Below are 19,802 nucleotides of genomic sequence, written 5' to 3' on the forward strand. Positions count from 1 at the left end.
AAAGTAATGGAAAGGGTACTGAGTGATAGGATTTATGAGTATCTGGAAAGACGCTGCTTGATTAGGGACAGCCAGCACGGATTTGTGAAGGGTAGGTTTTGCCTTACAAGTCTGATTGAATTCTTTGAGGAGGTGACCGAGCATGTGGATGAGGGTAGAGCAGTGGATGTAGTATACATGGATTTTAGTAAGGCATTTGATAAGGTTCCCCATGGTAGGCTTATGTGGAAAGTCAGGAGGCATGGGATAGTGGGAAGTTTGGCCAGTTGGATAGAGAACTGGCTAACCGGTCGAAGTCAGAGAGTGGTGGTAGATGGTAAATATTCAGCCTGGAGCCCAGTTACAAGTGGAGTTCTGCAGGGATCAGTTCTGGGTCCTCTGCTGTTTGTAATTTTTATTAATGACTTGGAAGAGGGAGTCGAAAGGTGGGTCAGTAAATTTGCAGACGATACGAAGATCGTTGGAGTTGTGGATAGTAAGGAGGGCTGTTGTCGGCTGCAAAAGGACTTAGATATGATGCAGAGCTGGGCTGAGGAGTGGCAGATGGAGTTCAACCCTGCCAAGTGTGAGGTTGTCCATTTTGGAAGGACAAATAAGAATGCAGAATACAGGGTTAACGGTAGGGTTCTTAGTGAGGTGGAGGAACAGAGGGATCTTGGGATCTATGTTCATAGATCTTTGAAAGTTGCCACTCAGGTGGATAGAGCTTGTAAGAAGGCCTATGGTGTATTAGCGTTCATTAGCAGAGGGATTGAATTCAAGAGACGTGAAGTGATGTTGCAGCTGAACAGGACCTTGGTTAGGCCATATTTGGAGTCCTGTGTGCAGTTCTGGTCGCCTCATTTTAGGAAAGATGTGGAAGCTTTGGAGAGGGTGCAGATGGGATTTACCAGGATGTTGCCTGGAATGGAGAATAGGTCGTACGAGGATAGGTTGAGAGTGCTAGGCCTTTTCTCATTGGAACGGCGGAGGATGAGGGGTGACTTGATAGAAGTTTATAAATGATTAGGGGAATAGATAGAGTAGACAGTCAGAGACTTTTTCCCCGGGTACAACAGAGTGTTACAAGGGGACCTAAATTTAAGGTGAAGGGTGGAAGGTATAGAGGGGATGTCAGGGGTAGGTTCTTTACCCAGAGAGTGGTGGGGGCATGGAATGCATTGCCTGTGGGAGTGGCAGAGTCAGAATCTTTAAGTGGCAATTGGATACGTACATGGATAGGTGCTTAAGCTAGGACAAATGTTCGGCACAAAATCATGGGCTGAAGGGCCTGTTCTGTGCTGTATTGTTCTATGTTCTGTGTTCTAATCCAATCTTCTTGACAAACAGTATATGATCCATTAACCTTGTGTAACTTCATTGCACTGCCTCTTGTTTCTTGGAAATTAGAACTGCAGAATATTCGACAAATAGCTGACAAGATCATTATATGCTCTTAACAATCCATTCTATTTCTGTATGATCATGCCAAACTTCATTTTCAAGCTTTTTCATTGCTTCTTCTGATGTGCAATTCTAGTGTTTCTAATCAGTCACAACAAAATTATATTTATATATAGTGGCATCTTTTAATATAACAGTTATCCTAAGCACACTCTCACCATTCAAGAGAAAATAAAGTACCTCAGGAAGGACTAAAAGTAAAAAAAAAAGATTCTTAATAGTTTATGAAGGTCAAGAGGATCTTTGAGAAAGAATTCCAGAGTCTGATTCAGACAATTAAAGGTGAGGAGGAAGAAGTGTATAAATGGCCAGTGTCAAAGTGTTAAAAGGAGATGTGAAGAAGAGGCGATTACAAAGAACAGTTCGAATCACTTTGGTTAACTATTCTAAAATAGGTGATGCAATGAATTAGTTACATTTTCACCTTTTGATATTTGTCCAAAGTAATTGATGATATGGCAGTGTTCTGCTTGTTTATAAGATTCACAATTCAAGTGATCTGATAATGTCTTCATTGATTTCAGCTCACAGCTTAAAACTGCTTATTCTTATCTGTTTAGCACATTAAACATACAGGGTCAATTGAATTGGAAATTGAAATGGTTCCTTAATGTAACTGAGAATACTTTATAACAGTGACTTTCAGATTTCATTGAAAGATTAACTTCTTTACATTGTGCTGGAGAATTGCTAATGGTGAGCTTATGAATCAGAACAGAGTTAATTAAATAAATAATTGGTTCTTCACCTGTAGACAAAATAAATAAATTTGGTCCCATTACGTACTGCAATTTTACATCCATATACCCATTTATTTCTGGTTCCTGGAGGTTTGTTATCTACATAGCTATATACTACTGTTGCATATTTTTCACAATTTAGATCACTTTTCTCCACTATGAATTCCACTGCAGAAATTCACATTGGAAAAGCTCTATGTAAACAGGTTCCTGTCACACTGGTGTGGTAGCCTGGCATCAACAAGTAGAATTATGTTACTTTATCCTAATAAACTCACTTGATGCGTCAAAACAAGTTTCTCATCCCCCATTTTTTCCACTAACTGGAATGTCTGATTTAAAAATAAAGCAAATAGATAAAAATTAACAACATATCGCAATAATTGTATTCATCCATTGAATTGTCCTTCAATGCTTTCATTAAAATTTTACTTTGAAATCTTTCAAAATTGATGAGCTGGAAACTCTCAGCCTACTAGTACCAAATATGCAATTCACACAGTTACTTTGTAACATATCAATTAAACTGAAATATAATCAATTGTTCATTTCAGATTGGCAAATAAACAAGATTGTGATGGAGCATTAGCGGAGGCTGATATTATAGAGTACCTTTCATTGGAAAAGCTGGTCAATGAAAATAAATGTTTATGTCAAATTGTAAGTACTTGAATTTCACCTTCATATAATCATTGTCTTTGCTGTGATTAAAAAAAGGCTCAGTTTGTTTCACTTCTTTCCCATTCATAATTTCTGAATGAATCTTTTCTGCGCCCTGTCTATGGTTTTATCTTTATCTAAAATAATGTGTCCCATACTTGATAGAATATCTTTACTATGGTTTAATAAATGGTTTATATAGGCTTAACATTGCCTGTTTGTATTTTACGCCTTTATAAACTTGAGTCCCAGCTGTAGAAAATTGACCTCCCATTAAAACCCTTTAAGTATCACTGCTGCTTTACTTAGTCTTATTGGTTAGTGTCAATGTTCACTCCACATTCTTAGTACCAAAATACATTGTGCCAATACTTTTTTTTACTTTAAACTTCATGACTTGTTTTGAATAAAAGCATTTATTTTAATGTACCATGATCGCATTGTAAATTGCAAGCATTTCAATTTCCAGGCATGAATCTGCAGACAATTTTCAGAAGTAACCAATTTCTAAAACAAACTGTCATGCGGTTTTAAATTTGTTGATTTGTTAGTTTCTAAATTAAGCAATCTTGTAAAATAAGCATGTAATTGTTCTTATCATTAATTCCCTTTCTAATGTAATGACACTGTTCACCAATGTAGCATTACCATGGCACATCTGTTTCACAATGAGCAATTTTTAAAATGCTTATTGAATTAGTTCTTTTGAAACAACATTTTAGTTATGTTGTGCTTGTTTGCATATTTTATTGTAATAATATTAAAGTTAATTGAGCTTTTAACCAGATCATTTAATTTTGAACCCATTCGAAGTTAATCCCAACTCTTAATGTAATTTTGCTTTGATTTAACCATTAAATAGAGTCATAGAGATGTACAGCATAGAAACAGACCCTTCGGTCCAACTCGTCCACGCCGACCAGATATCCCAACCCAATCTAGTCCCACCTGCCAGCACCCCGCCCATATCCCTCCAAATCCTTCCAATTCATATACCCATCCAGATGCCTTTTAAATGTTGCAATTGTACTAGTCTCCACCACTTCGTCTGGCAACTCCTTCCATACGTGTATCACCCTCTGAGTGAAAAAGTTCCCCCTTCGGTCTCTTTGATATCTTTCCCCTCTCACCCTAAACCTATGCTCTCTAGTTCTGGACTCCCCCACCCCAGGGAAAGAACTTTGTCTATTTATCCTATCCATACCTCTCATGATTTTATAAACTTCTATAAGGCCACCCCTCAGCCTCTGACACTCCAGGGAAAACAGCCCCAGCCTGTTCAGCCTCTCCCTATAGCTCAAATCCTCCAACCCTGGCAACATCCTTGTAAATCTTTTCTGAACCCTTTCGAGCTTCACAACATCTTTCTGATAGGAAGGAGACCAAAATTGCCCACATATTCCAAAAGTGGCCTAACCAATGTCCTGTACAGCCGCAACATGACCCCCCAACTCCTGTAAGTACATCCTACCAAAACAATATTATGCTTTACAATCATGAGATTTCCTGTACCTGTACCATCCTTTTTTCAAATCCTGTCTGGATTTCCTGAGCCCATAATTCTCTGTGCTCCAGTCTGTCAAGATCTTATATTCCTGCCCCAAATCCTAAGGTCCATTTTCTGTCGATTACTGTCCCCATCTCCAATTCCTTGATATTCAGCAACAACCTAATTCCACTGCTGTAAAGCTAAGACCCATCCATCAAGCAGGCACCACTGCAGTCATCTTTCATTCCCCATTACCCCTTCTCAATTGTTACTAATTACAGGAATGTTTAACCAAGTTCTAAGTCATTCTAGAATTCTGCTCAATGTTCCAGATTTTGGCATCTTTTCTATTTCTACCTTTTTCCTGGGATTCTCTATTCCTTCCATGGCTGAACTCTGACACTGCCCCAAAAGATTCAAATTCCAGTGATACCAATGCTCAAGATCGCACTCCATATCTGGAGGAGTTACAGCAGTCAAAGTTAACAGATCTCCCACAATTACTACCAACCTCTAAAAGTAGAGTTATTTCCTGACTCAACCCATTGCTACTGTTAAACTCCTGCTTCTCAAGACTTTTATTAATGTTAACTAAAAATGAAATCATAGAATCAGAGAAACTTGAAGCATGGAAGATGAACATCCAGCTCATTGTGCCTGTGCTTTTTTTTTTAAGAAAAGTGAAATAACCTATAATAATGGCTACTCATATCTAATTTTTATGGTGATATTAACAGAGGCATGCAATTTCACCCACAAAATATCATGGGGACACAGTTTCTACAATTCCATTATAGCATGTACTAATTTCAACCAAATAAACATAAACCAGGGATTGACCCATCACGCGTCTTTTCTTTAAAGTTTGATAAACATTCCCTGTTAAACATAATGTTCAATTTATACCAATAGGAGCCATGTTCTGCAACTTTGGGGTATGGAAAAAAATTGGACAAAGCCATTAGGAAAGGCCTTGGTTGGCTTTTGAACACCATAGCAAAAGATTATGATAATCTACAAGAAAGGGTGCAAAAAGACACAATGGAACAGAAGGCACAAGAAGAGAAAGACAAACAAGATCGGGCAGAAAGAGTCCGTCGAATACGAGAGGAAAGGTAAAAGCACATTTAACAGTTAATTGTTCAATTCATTTAAAAATATTTATTTTCAATATTATGACAGACCCTGATTTTTTTCAGGCAGTGCCTGCTAGTGTAACTGCAGAGTCACACTTGCAGGCCATACAGCTGTAATGTCTGTGATATCACAGATAGTAGCACTGCAGCTAACTACCTGTATCAAGAATTAAAGACAATTAAAAGGATTTATTTTCAAAGTCGTTCCATCAATTTATTAAATTCTGAGATTACTATAATTACACAGTCCCACATCCAAAGTTTATGTATCCTCCTCCAAACTCTGAATGCCTCACTCTCTCTCAGTAGGCTGTGCCATTGCTGTTTATCATTCACTAAATGGGATGATGATGAGAGTAGCAGATAAAGTTAGAACATAGAACTCTACAGCACAGGAACTGGCCCATCGGCCCACAATGTTGTGCCAAATACGACACCAAATTAAACTAATCTCTTCTGCCTGCCCCTAGTCCGAATCCCTCCGTTCCTTGCATATTCATGTGTTTATCTAAAAGTCCCTGTAACACCCCTATTGTATCTGCCTCCACCACCACCTCTGGCAGTGCATTCCAAACTCCTACCATTCTGTTTAAAAAAAAACTTGCCCCTCACATCTCCTTTGAACTTGCCCTCTCACCTTAAATGCTTGCCCCCTAGTATTAGACATTTCAATCCTGGGAAAAGATTCTGACTGTCAACCCCAACTATGCATCTCATAATTTTATAGACTTCAAACAAGTCTTCCCTCAGCCTCCGTTGCTCCAGAGAAAACAACCTGAGTTTTTCTAACCTTTCCTGAGAGCTCATACCCTCTAATCCAGGCAGCATTCTAGTAAATGTCTTCTGCACTCTCTCCAAACCCTCCACATCTTTCCTGTAATGTGGCAACCAGAATTGAATGCAATACTCCAAGTGTGACCTAACCAAAGTCTTATAAAGCTGCAACATGACATCCTGACTCTTGTACTCAGTTCCCCAACCAATAAAGGCAAGCCTGTCATCCGCCTTCTTTACCACCCTATCAACTTACATGGCCACTTTCAGCAAGCTATGGACTTGAACTCCAAGATCCTTCTGCACATCAATTCTGTTCAGTTCCTGCCATTAACTGTATACTTTTCCTTAACATTTGACCTCCCAAAGTGCAGCACCTCACAACTGGATTAAACTCCATCTTCCATGTCTCTGCCCATATCTGCAACTGATGTATATCCCGCTGTATCCTCTGACAACCTTCTACACTATCCACAACTCCACTAATCTTTGTATCATCTGCAAACTTACTAACCCACTCATCTATATTTTCATCTAAGTTATTAAAAATGTATCACATATAGCAGAGGGCCCAATATGGATCCCTGTGGAACACCACTAATCACAGACCTCCAACCAGAAAATTACCCTTCTACCACTACTCACTGCCTTTATGGGCAAGCCAAGTCACTATGGATCCCATACATCTTAATTTTCTTCATGAGCCTACTATGAGGGACCCTATCAAAAGCCTTACTAAAATCCATGTAGACAACATCCACTGCTGCACCTGCATCGATCACGTTTGTCACCTCCTCAAAAAATTCAATCAAGTTAGTAAGACATGTCCTGCCCTGCATAAAGCCATGCTGATTGTCCCTAATTAGGCCATTCTTTTCCAAAGTTATAATGGGATTGCTGAGTGGGGTGGCAATCAGATCCATGAGCACGGCAACATATAGCCAGCTGAACGGACTTCCAAGTACCGATTGGAAGGGCAACAGGAGCAGCAAGTGGAGCAGAGTTTGGAGCTGGGCAGCAATTAGACTGCCAAATGAATGTGTGGCATGACCTTTGCAGAGGTGTTGACCATCGATGGGACCACGCATGCTCGTGAAGTAGGAACTGCCTTCTGATTCCATGAATAATCAATGATGTCAACAGCACTGGCTTCTTCCCCCAGTGCGGTGGCGGGAGACCTTTTTCAATCCTTCAGAAAGATTTTAATTAATTCATATTGTAGACAGTTCTCCAGTTTTTTTTTATATAATGACATGGTATACTTTAATAATAGCAAGAGATTTAAATAAAATAATGAACTTGGGATGCTGGAAATCTGAAACACAAACAGAAATTGCTGGAGAAACACAGCAGATAACATCTGTGGCGAGAAAGAGTTAACATTTGGAGCCTCATGACCTGGTTCTACAGAAGGATCATGGTCATACCAACTCTGCTTTCTCTCCTGCTGAGTTACTTCAGTAATTTCAATTAAAGCAGTGACCTTGTCTCAAAAAGCATCATGTTAAAAATAAGGATAACATAATTTTTGAATGATTAGAATAACTGTAAAAGTGGTTCAGACGATTTAAGTGATAGGGGCTATAATGTTCTTCCTTGTTTGTATAGCAGGTTATATGTTATTTTAAATGCATTTCAACTCAGTGGTAACAATTTTTTCTGAGGCGATTGTGAATTCAAGTACCACTCCTGTGATATGAACACATTATCTTGGCTCACATGCAAGTGCTGTATTGATGTATTTAGATATCTTTACATGCACCTTCAATTTACTTTATTAGTCTTGGCATTGAGCTACTTATCAAGAGCTCATCTGCATACATTAAGTCTCATTTGCTCTCCAGATTAATGTTTTTGCATATTCAGTGGAAAAGGAAGGATATGTGAGTCCCTTTTCAAATTTGTACTGGACATAATTCCTTATCATAATACTTCCATGCTCAGAAAGCTGACTGTAGTAAAAGGCGAGGTAACTGTGTTTGTAAAGCAGAAGTCTACAAATCCAAAGAATGTGTGTTCATATTCCACCATGAAGTCCTGATGAAGGGCTTTTGCCCGAAATGTTGATTTTTCTGCTCCTCAGATGCTGGCTGACTGCTGTGCTTTTCCAGCACCGTAGTCTTGACTCTAACCTCCAGTATCTGCAGTACCCACTTTCGCCTCATGTTCCACTATGACAGGTTGAGAATTCAATAGCTTATATCATTTGTTCAAAAAAGTGATAATGAAGTTCTTTTTTTATTATTGAGGGTGTTGCTGACAGTGCTTAATGCCCATCTGGCAGTTAAGATCCATTGTTGTGGATCTAGAGTCATATGTAGGCCAGACCAGGGGTAAGGATAGTAGTTTCCTTCCGTAAAGGACAGATGACTATTTCGTGACAATCTACAGTGGATTTATGGACATCATTGAACTCTTGGTTCCAGACTTTTATTGAGTTCAGATTCCACCATCTCCTGTGGCAGGACTTGAACCCGGATCCCTGGAACATTACTTGACGCTGAACCAACAATCCAGTGATAATACCACTAGACCATTGCCTCCCGTTAGAATGTCATAAGTACTCAATTGGTTCATTGTTGTTCTTTTGACAAGGAAATCTACAGTCCTTGAGTTTGTATGTCAGTCCAACCCCACACCTATCATCATTAACTTCTGATCATCCTTTGAAGTGCAAGCCACTCCTATTTAAAACTATCCAAGGCAACTAAAAATGGACACTAAATATCAGCATTGTTAATGATGTGCACACTGAAGAATTAATTTTGAGAAGTTCTTTTGATAGGTGAGATTGAACAAAGACTAAAGACAATTCACAGGGAAATACTAAATTTTCAAAAAGCATTTATGTCTTTGTAGAGAACAAAAAGAAAAGGAAGAGGGGAGCCCTCTAAACCAGGATGAGGATGATGAACCTGACCCAAAAGTAAACCCTTTTCAACCTATATCTAAGATCATTTCTGTGGTAGGTATTAAAACACATTGCCAGAAAGACATCTGTTTTTGTTTAAATGTTGAATTTTAAGATTGAATCCTTAACCAGGATTCAAATTTAATCACATTACATTTTAATCATTTTAAACAATGTTTCTATCTTTGGGTTTATACATTGCTATTGAAGTGAGTTGAGAGTAATTGCAGTTGACACTAAGACAATTTTTGACTAAATGTGGTAGCAAGGAACCCTAGCAAAACTGAAGTTGGTGGGAAGAAAGTTTTCACTGATGGAAATCATACCCAACACAAAAGAGGATAGTTGTGGTTATTGGAGATCAATAATTGTTCTCTGCTGTTTCATCAATTACTTTCCCTCCAACATTACCTCAGGAATGTTCACTGATTATTGCATGGAGTTCAGTAAAAGTTACAATGCCATAGGTGTTCAGTGCCTCCAAGCAGCAAAATCTAGACAATAATAGGATGGTATGGACTGGTATGTAGTAAGTAACATTCATATCACACAAATACCAGACAATGCTCCTCATCAACAAAAAAGAAACAAACCATCACTTTAACCCTTGATAGTCAATGTTGTTATTATCACTGAATCCCTTACCCTCAACATCTTGATCAGAAACTTAAGTGGAGCAGCCAAATAAATACTGACATTACAAAAGCAAATCAGAAGCTTGGATTTCTGTGGTGAGAATATCACTCTCTCACTCCTCAAAACAAGTCCACATGACCAAACACGACCCATGAGGCACAAGTTAGGAGTGTGATGGAATATTCATCACTTATCCAGATAACCACAGATTTAACAACACTCGTGAGTCTTAGAGACATTTAACACAAAGCAATCTACTTGGATGATACTCCAACACAAGTATTAACGCCTTCCACCAGCACAGCACATTGGCAACATTGTATGCCATCTAAAGATGCACTGCAGTAACTTACTAAAGCTCATTCAACAGCACCTTGCAAAGCTGCAATCTCTACCACCTAAAAGGCCAAAAGTTGCAGATATGAGAACACCGTCACCTGGAAATTTCTCTCCAAGCCACACACCATCCTTATTTGGAAGATGTGTCAGGGTTACTTTGCTGCTGTTTCAAGAATCCACTCCCTCCTTAATAGCACTGTATGTGCAGAGCTGGCAATTCAACACTATCTTCATAAAGGCATTTGGGTTGGTAATAAATACTGACCTCACTATGGACCCCTATATCCTGTGAGTGAATAAAAATACATGTGCATAAAGTGTATAGATTTCCAGAAATCCAACAGTAGTCCTTAATTTGCAGCTTTTCGTGTAGGCCGTATATCAAAATCTAATCACCTTTGTTCTTAGTGAAGGCTATATTAATGCCCAGTTCTTGACTCAAACAATGCTGGATGGGTTTAGGTAGCTAGCTGAAAGTTTATTTTTGAAGGGAAAGTCTAGTTTAAAAATATACATGTTAGAGTTATATGTACTTGTCTTAGCTCGGCATGACTTAGTATTAAAACAAAATGCTAAAAAATATACACATATAAAATTGAAATGGAGTATAAAATTATCGACAAAAATAAATTACTAGATTTTACTAGAATAGTTGCTGATTGGTTATGATATTACTAATATAAATTAGCAGGATTATTATTGATTGAAAAGTCAAAACATCTGTTGTTTCTTTCTACATGAATATAATGCACTGAGACTATTTCATTTTCATAGACTGGCACTTGAGACTAAGAAATTTTGTAATAGAATATTATACATAAAACAAATCAGTTGAGTTATGGCGAGTAAACAAGCTCTTAAATTAATCGAGATAGCATCCATCTTTTCATAAATTTCAGCATTATAATGTATAGTTTTCCATTTGACATTGATTCTCCTTTTCAGTCCGAGTGCCTAGAATGAACAGCCCATGAATATCTAGTTTGTTCATATGCATTACAGAATTCCCTGAAGAGTTAGGAGCTTTGGGAGAGATGTATGTAAAATATTTATGAACTGTCTGACATTTATATATTGAAATATGTTTCAGAATTATTTGACTTAAAGCAGTATTAAACATAGGGCTTTCTGTCTTTAGAAGTGTACTGCAGTCTGTAGGTATGTGTAGTTAACTAGAATTCTGAGCTTAGTGTAATAGAGTATTTTAAAAGAAGAAAATAACCAGGTGGCATGTTTAATGAAAAATCTACATTGAAAATAAAGAACAGTTCTACTCAACAGATTAGGTCAACAAAGTTGGTAGGAATGTGTAACTCAGTTTAATGTAGCACCTTCCTGGTAATTCTGTTCAACTGGTTAGGCAACATTTTGTGGCACAATACAATAAGGTCACTGTAGTGTCACAAGAAGAGACACAAAAAAGTTGCTAAATGGCATGTTTAAGGTCAGTACTTAATTAGAGGGTGATTAGGTAAAACGAGAGGGATGGCAGAGGCTGGAGTATTTCAGGGACAAATTTATAAACTCCTCAACTGGCACATGGTGTGATGTCAAAGGAGACAGCTGGAAGCTTGAAACATTTTGGAAAATAATATTTTTCTTTATTAGAATGAAGAGAAAATCAGAAAACTGAAAGAGAAAAACAAATCAAAACCTAGTGGAGAGATTCTAATAAGTTCTTCAGAAAAGTCAAAATCATCTAAGATGCAAATGGAATCTGGCAACGGCAATCAGATGTTTGAGAGAGTGAAACCAGTTGCCCGTGTGTTAACTGAGCAACAAGAGGAAATTGAGTGCAACCAGAAAATGATAGACTCTGGTAATTATACAAATGAAATTTCTTAAAGAATATGAAGCAAGCAATACCATATAAGAATTCTGTTAAATTAACTATGCATCCTGTTTTTTACACTCAACGAGATGATGTTTGTACATTATTGTATATTGAAAGCTATATATTTTAAACAGAGTCTGCGAAGAGAAAAATTAAAAAGATTCCTATAAAGAGAAAGAATAAGGTAGAACCATTCAGTACAGATGATGACTCTGAAAATTCAAGCCCACCACCACCACCTGGTGAGTAGGATTTCTTTTGGCATACACGAAGAAGGAGAACCTGTTATATTCAGAAACAAAGGATGTCAGGGATCTGTAGGTTAGGTGCATTAGTTCGGGGTGAATGTAGAGTAATAGGATAGGGAATAAATATAGGTGGGCTACTCTTTGGAGGGTCAATGTGGACTTGTTGAGCCAAATGGCCTGACTCCAGACTGTAGCAATTCTATGAAAAGTAGAATAATTATTCTTGAAATGAAGGAGTCATAAATAATGAAAAATTGAGATTTAGAAAAAAAAATTTAAAAGAAGAGAGTAACAAATTTGGTCACAGGTTATAATAATTTTGCCCGTCCTCTTAGAATAGAGTTTACAAATACAGTTTTACTGTTTGTTTCAACCAGGAAGCAATAATCTAGGTTAGCGCTGTATACAATAGAAAATGCATTATGTTGGACAGTAAAAGCAGGAAAATCCCAGGTTTGTTGAGAACAGTAAGGTTGCAGGGCAGTTGCTAACATTGCCATTATATATCCCTGGCTAGGGAGGGGAAAAAAATCAATCAAGATATTTACTTCTAATGTCTGTTTAATGATCTGTTCTCAAAAGTGCATATGCAAATATATGTTGGCAACTGATTTTATTTGTCCAAATTCAATAAAAAAATCAGAAATAAGAAGTCGATCTAATGGCAACCTTCCAAACTCACGGCCACTTCTCCCTAGAAGGACAAGGGCAGCAGATATTCGGGAACATCACCACCTTCAGTTCCCCCATCAAACTAGTCACCATTGTGACTTGGAAATATATTGGTGTTCGTTCACTGTCTCTTGGTCAAAATCCTGCATTTCTCTCCTGAATGGCATTATGGGTCAACCCACAGCAGATGGATGACAGCGGTTCAAGAAGCTTTCGTCAGGGCTCCGGCCTGAAACGTCAATTCTCCTGCTCCTCAGATCCTGCCTGACCTGCTGTGTTTTTCCAGCAACACACTCTCCACTCTGTCTTCCATGACCTCCATCATAACACATAAAGTATATACTTTACGTAAAAACTTTAATTGGTCTGTAAAAATTCTAGTTAGAAACTTTGGGAAAAATTGTATCATTGTTGTAAAATAGCGGCAGAGTATGAAATATAATTTCCATACAAATTAGGAATTCACTTAACTTCCATTCTAGGCACCTATTACTGTTAGTACTTGATGCATCTTAGTAAGAACACGGAACAGAAATTAGTTTTCCTTGTATGCTGAACCCTGTGAGTAAATTAATTACATCTAATCTATTTCTGTTGCAATAAAAACATGTAAGTCTTGGTCAACAAAGCAAGAAGCTTGTCAGTTGTAAAATTCACCCTTAAAATACAAGCTGTGTATCTGATTTTGTCGCACATGTTATGTCATAAATAAGAAACTATATTTTAGTGCCACCTGCATAGGCTTTACAACTGAAGTTAATCTTCAGAGTTAATCTTTAAATTTATACAATGTAGATGATCAGATACTGAGTTAGGGGGAGAAAGGGTTAGATTCTAGTTAAGAATCTAACCTTGCACTCCTCCAATCCATTCCCTGTCACCCCATCTCATATATAAGTATCTAAATGGCAGTATCAGTCAAGTGAACACTGTCTGTTTGTCAAAAAAGCTTTTCTTTAATGTTACTGTGCATTTGTCTCTATCTGTCTATTAAAATATTTAGTTGGTTGCATCAATTCTCTTTCATGGAAACTGTTTAATGCCAGGATCGTCATAGTAGTGATTATACCAATGTTCATGATAGCTGTGTTGAACAAACATTGTGCAAAGATTTCCAATTGGAGTGCAGATCCCTCTGAGCCAAAGAAAATAAATTAGAGAAACTAAAGCACATTCAAATAGATATCTCTGTCAAGATATAGATATCATGTCTGAGGTTTCTAAAACTATTTTACAGCATTGCTATTAAACTCTATTTCATCCGAACCGAACGTTGCATTTCAACTAGTGCTCTAGTGTCCTGGAGTGCAAGATACACTTCAGTGAAAGTTTCAAGTCAGCTGTGCAAATGTTCTTTATCACTTCTTGTTCATTGATAAAATATCCAGGAACTTCCAAGTTCAAGTAACTCCCTTAATTAAAAATACTATGTGGATGGTCATTGTTGTCTTTTGCCTCCTGAATGTCCTAGATATATCTATCAGATAGCAAAATTAGATTTTGGTGCTGGATTAAAATAGGCAGACTAATTCCCTATGTGCAGATCTAGTTTCCATGCTGTACATCTCTATGACTCTATGACTCTATTGGATGTCTGGTAACTTTTGGACTATGTTTTGGATTGGACTAGGTTTTGGATGCCCTTACCAACCTCACATAAACCTATTCTGTTCCATTCTAATCATCATAATTAATTATTAACAATTATAAAGTTTCATGTAGCTAGCCCATCTGCCATTCTAACATCTGTATAGTAGGAATAACCAATATTAAATTCTCAGTTTCCAGCACAACAAAGGAATTAAAGAATACTTTTACTGGTGCCAAATGTTACATTTGAGGGAAAGAAAAATGTTGATGTCATCTAATTAATGTTTTCTTCTATTCTCCTTATATCATATTTTCTGGAGCATTATGTTGACTGCAATTGTTTTTAGATCATTTCAACTCATCTGGATATTTTACCTTTTTAAAAGCTTTTTTTCTCCCACTTTGTTGGTCTTTAACATCAACATTGTAGCAAGACTCTTTTTATACCAGACTTCAGTGTTTAATAGTGATTTTGTCTATTTTCCTTTAGTCGGCTGGGGTACTCCCAAAGTTAACAGACTTCCAAAACTTGAACCTCTCGGTGAAACCCAACATAATGGTAATTTTTTTTTCAACATTTAGTGTTGCTCAGCATGCTTATTTTGAACCCCATTTGTTCAACATCAGTCTCCAACAATGAACATATATAATATAAAGACCTGAAATGATCATTGCAATTTGTTTTTCTTTTCTGATTGTTTTAGAGATTTTGATATTTTATATAAGCATATACCTGTCCTTTATAGATTGAATGACAAATTCTAAGTGTATGTATTTGGACCTGCCGTTGCTCTCTACTTCTTAGTGGGTATGATATGTATTGCAGTCTATATAACTAACAAAGTATGGTGTATTAATGTTAACAGCAGTTACAAAGGGACAAAACAAAGTTTGATCATAACAATCTTACATATGTTGATATTATTATAGTAGAATGAGAATGATGATATTATTGATAAATCCCTCAACACTAGAGCAGTTTGAGCATCTCGAGTCTAGACCTTGAAATTGTTAGTCTGTGCCGAAGCCCCCAGCTCTGTTTTCAAATTGCATTTTATGAACAAGGAACAAGAATAGGCACTCTACCCTTCGCGATTGTTCTGCCATTCAATGAGGTTGTGGCTAATCTGCTTTTAACCTCAATTCTACATTCCTGAATAGCTCAGATAAGTTTTCATTTCCTGTAGTAATCAAGAACCTTATCTACCTGCCTTAAAAATATTTTAAAATTCTGCATCCATTGCACTTTTGAAGATGGCAGTCAACCCTCAGAGAAAAAATGTACCTTCATCTGTGTCTTAAATGGACAACTACGATCCAACTATGGGTTAGTCCCAGCTATGAGTTGCCCAACTACGGGGCGGCATGATCGCTGTGCAGCTAGACTGTTGCTTCACAGTGCCAGGGACTCTGATTTGATTCCAACCTTGGTTGACTGTCACATTCTCCGTGTGTCTGTAGAGTTTCCTCTGGTTGCTCTGGTTTCTTCCCAGAGTCCAAGATCTGCAAGTAAGGTGGATTCGCTGTGATAAATTGCCCCATAGTTGGCTAGGGTTGTGTAGGCTAGGTGTGTTAGTTCTGGTGAATGCAAAGTTATGGGGATAGGATGGCGGAGTGGAGGGATGCACTTCAGAGGTCAGTTGGCTCATTGAATCTGCACTGTAGAGATTCTGTGGCCTCTGGTTCTAGATTCTTGCACAAGTTTTCCTCTTGCATACTTATCTCGTGGAATCAGCAGCCTCCATTTGCAGCAGGAGCAGTGAGAGTGAGGACTTGGGAAGGTAAATTTATCTCTTAAATGCTTACCTCATGAATAGGCGGAGTGCAGGTTCAACAGGAATAGATGCAGACACTGGGATTGCTGGGTATGTGAAGTGACATATTCGGGCTGTGGCTAAATCCGAGATATTATACGTGTAGTGTCTCCCACTTGTCATCCTCCTCTAACAAAAAAAAATGACCATGTGCGGAGGGTTGGTAAGGTAAGGCTTTTCATTTATTCAATCTCTCTTGGCATTTTAGAACAGAGTGTATGGAGGCTAGGGCAGTTGCATGCTCCTCTTGCAGGATGTGGGAGGTAAGCGTCATCACTGGTGCCTCTGCTGACTTTGCCTGCGAGAAGTGCACACAGACTGGGTTAGGGAACTGGAGCTCGAGGTGGATGAACTTGAGATTATTCAGGACACTGAGGGGCGTGATAGAGAGGAGTTATAGGGAGGTAGTCACACTAGGTTACATTTTAAAGGTGGGTGACTGTCAGGAGAGGGAAAGAGTAATAGGCAGACAGTGCAGGGACCCCCTGTGGTCGTTCCCCTTAATAAAAAGTATACTGTTTTGGATACTATTGTTGGGGGGGGGTGCTGGCAGTGGGGACCTACCAGGGGAAAGCCAAGTTTCTGGCATTGATCCTGGCTCTGTGGCTCAGAAGGGAAGGGGGGAGAACAGGAGAGTGATAGTGATGGGAGATTCAATGGTTAGAGGAACAGACAGGAGATTCTGTTGGCTAATGGTATGTTGCCTCCCAGGTGCCAGGGTCAGGGATATCTTGGATCAAGTCTACAGGATTCTTAAAGAGTAGGGAGAGCAGCCAGAAGTTGTGGTACACATTGGTACGTTGAAACTTTATTGCTGGAACAGCACAGCAGGTCAGGCAGCATCCAGGGAACAGGAGATTCGACGTTTTGGGCACAGGCCCTTCTTCAGGAATGAAGGGCCTGTGCCCGAAACGTCGAATCTCCTGTTCCCTGGATGCTGCCTGACCTGCTGTGCTGTTCCAGCAATAAAGTTTCAACTTTGATCTCCAGCATCTGCAGACCTCACTTTCTCCTACACATCGGTACCAATGACCTAGGTAGGGAAAGGGAGGAGGACCTGAAAAGAGAGTACAGGCAGTTAGATTGGAAACTAGAAGGCAGGACAAGCAAAGTAGTAATCTCTGGATTGTTACCGGTGCCATGTGCTGGTGAGGCTAGGAACAGAGAGCAAGTGCAGCTGAACACATGGCTGCAGAGCTGGTGTGGGAGGAGGGCTTCAGATCGGTGGATCATTGGGATACCTTCTGGGGAAGGTGGGACCTGTACAAGGAGGACAGGTTGCACCTGATCTGGAGGGGCACCAATATCCTGGGCAGGAGATTTGTTAGAGCTCTTCAGGAGGGTTTAAAGCTATATTGGCAGAGGAGTGGGAACCTGAGCTATGGATCTGAGGATGGAGCAGGTAGTAAACAGCCAGATATAGCACACACAGAGTCTGTGAGGAGGGATAGGCACCTGATAGGGTAAAGGTGCAGTCAGAGTGTTGGTTTGATGTGTCTATTTTAATTCAAGAAGTATCAGGAATAAGGCTGACTAGCTCAGAGCATGGATCAGCACTTGAAACTACAATATTGTGGCCATTATGGAGACTTGAATATCACAGGGGCAGGAATGGTTGTTGGATGTTCCATGGTTAGATGTTTCAAAAGGAATAGGAGGAGTTAAAAGTGGTGGAGGAGTGGCATTGCTAATCAAGGATAGTATTACAGTTGCAGAAAGGGAGATCGTCAAGGAGGGTTTGTCCACAGAGTCAGTATGGGTGGAAGTCCAAAACAGGAAAGTAGCAGTCACTTTATTGGGAGTTTTCTACAGGCCCCCCAGGAGCAACAGCGATACAGAGGAGCAGATTGCGAGGCAGATTTTGGAAAGGTGCAGAAGTAACAGGGTTGTTGTCATGGTTGACTTTAACTTTCCGAAGGTAAAAGCTCCTGCCCACCTTCCGAGGACCCCTTTACCCGCCTCCAACACACTCCATCCACCTGGATACCCTGTGCTGGCCTATTACCCGCCCTTGATCTCTTCATTTCCAATTGCCACCAAGACATTAACCGCCTCAACCTGTTTACCCCCCCTCCCGCACTCCAACCTCTCACCCTCACAACACGCAGCCCTCCACTCCCTCTGCTCCAATCCCGACGTCACCATCAAACCAGCAGATAAAGGAGGTGCAGTGGTAGTTTGGCGTACTGACCTCTACACCACTGAAGCCAGGTGCCAACTTGAAGACAGCTTCTCCTACTGCCCCCTCGACTATGACCCCAGCCCCTATCACCATCCCGTCATCTCCCAGACCGTACACAACCTCATTACCTCAGGAAATCTCCCACCCACAGCTTCCAACCTCATAGTCTGGGAACCCCGCACCACCCGATTCTACCTCCTTCCCAAGATCCACAAGCCTGACCACCCTGGCCGACCCATTGTCGGCAGCATGCTCCTGCCCACCGAACTCATCTCCACCTACCTTGACACTGTCCTATTCCCCCCTAGTCCAGGAACTCCCCACATATGTTCGAGACACCACCCACGCCCTCCACCTCCTCCAAGACTTCCGTTTCCCCGGCCCCCAACGCCTCATCTTCACCATGGATATCCAATCCCTCTACACCTCCATCCGCCATGACCAGGGCTCCAAGCTCTCCGTTTCTTCCTCTCCCGACGTCCCCCAGAGTACCCTTCCACTGACATTCTCATTCACTTGGCTGAACTGGTCCTCACCCTTAACAATTTCTCCTTCGAATCCTCCCACTTCCTCCAGACCAAAGGAGGAGCCATGGGCACCCGTATGGGCCCCAGCTATGCCTGTCTCTTTGTTGGCTATGTAGAATTGTCCATCTTCCGTAGTTACACCGGCACCACTCCCCAACTCTTCCTCCGCTACATTGATGACTGCATCGGCGCCACCTCGTGCTCCCGGGAAGAGGTTGAGCAATTCATCAACTTCACCAACACATTTCACCCTGACCTTAAATTCATCTGGATCATCTCTGACACCTCCCTCCCCTTCCTGCACCTCTCCATCTCCATTAATGACAACCGACTTGACACTAACATTTTTTACAAACCCACCGACACCCAGCTACCTGGATTACACCTATTCCCCTATACCTCCTGCAAAAATGCTATCCCATATTCCCAATTCCTCCGCCTCCGCTGTATCTACTCCCAGAAGGACCAGTTTCATCACAGAACACACCAGATGGCCTTCTTCTTTAGAGACCGCAATTTCCCTTCCCACGTGGTTAAAGATGCCCTCCAATGCATCTCATCCACATCCTGCCCCTCCGCCCTCAAACCCCACCCCTCCAACCGTAACAAGGACAGAACCTCCCGGTGCTCACCTTCCACCCTACCAACCTTCGCATCAAACACATCATCCGAAGACATTTCCGTCACCTCCAAACGGACCACACCACCAAGGATTTATTTTCCTCCCTACCCATTTCCGCTTTCCGCAAAGGCTGTTCCCTCCGTGACTACCTGGTCAGGTCCACACCCCCCCCAACAACTCACCCT

General features: G+C 40.0%; 1 protein-coding gene across 4 annotated transcripts in view; it reads left to right on the forward strand.

Moving 5' to 3' along the window:
- arl13b (ADP-ribosylation factor-like 13b) overlaps positions 1–19,802 on the forward strand; it is a 110,042-nt gene that overhangs the window by 79,254 nt on the left and 10,986 nt on the right. For 3 of the 4 annotated variants that reach the window (XM_043700787.1, XM_043700788.1, XM_043700790.1), the window contains 6 exons: positions 2,738–2,843; positions 5,245–5,447; positions 9,102–9,207; positions 11,737–11,947; positions 12,097–12,204; positions 14,963–15,031. In XM_043700787.1, the coding sequence (XP_043556722.1) occupies positions 2,738–2,843; positions 5,245–5,447; positions 9,102–9,207; positions 11,737–11,947; positions 12,097–12,204; positions 14,963–15,031 (803 nt within the window). The remainder of the gene's footprint in view (positions 1–2,737; positions 2,844–5,244; positions 5,448–9,101; positions 9,208–11,736; positions 11,948–12,096; positions 12,205–14,962; positions 15,032–19,802) is intronic. The other variant, XM_043700789.1, reaches the window with a different exon arrangement.

The sequence above is a fragment of the Chiloscyllium plagiosum genome, chromosome 12, assembly GCF_004010195.1.
Source record: "Chiloscyllium plagiosum isolate BGI_BamShark_2017 chromosome 12, ASM401019v2, whole genome shotgun sequence".
NCBI classification, from domain to species: Eukaryota; Metazoa; Chordata; class Chondrichthyes; order Orectolobiformes; family Hemiscylliidae; genus Chiloscyllium; species Chiloscyllium plagiosum.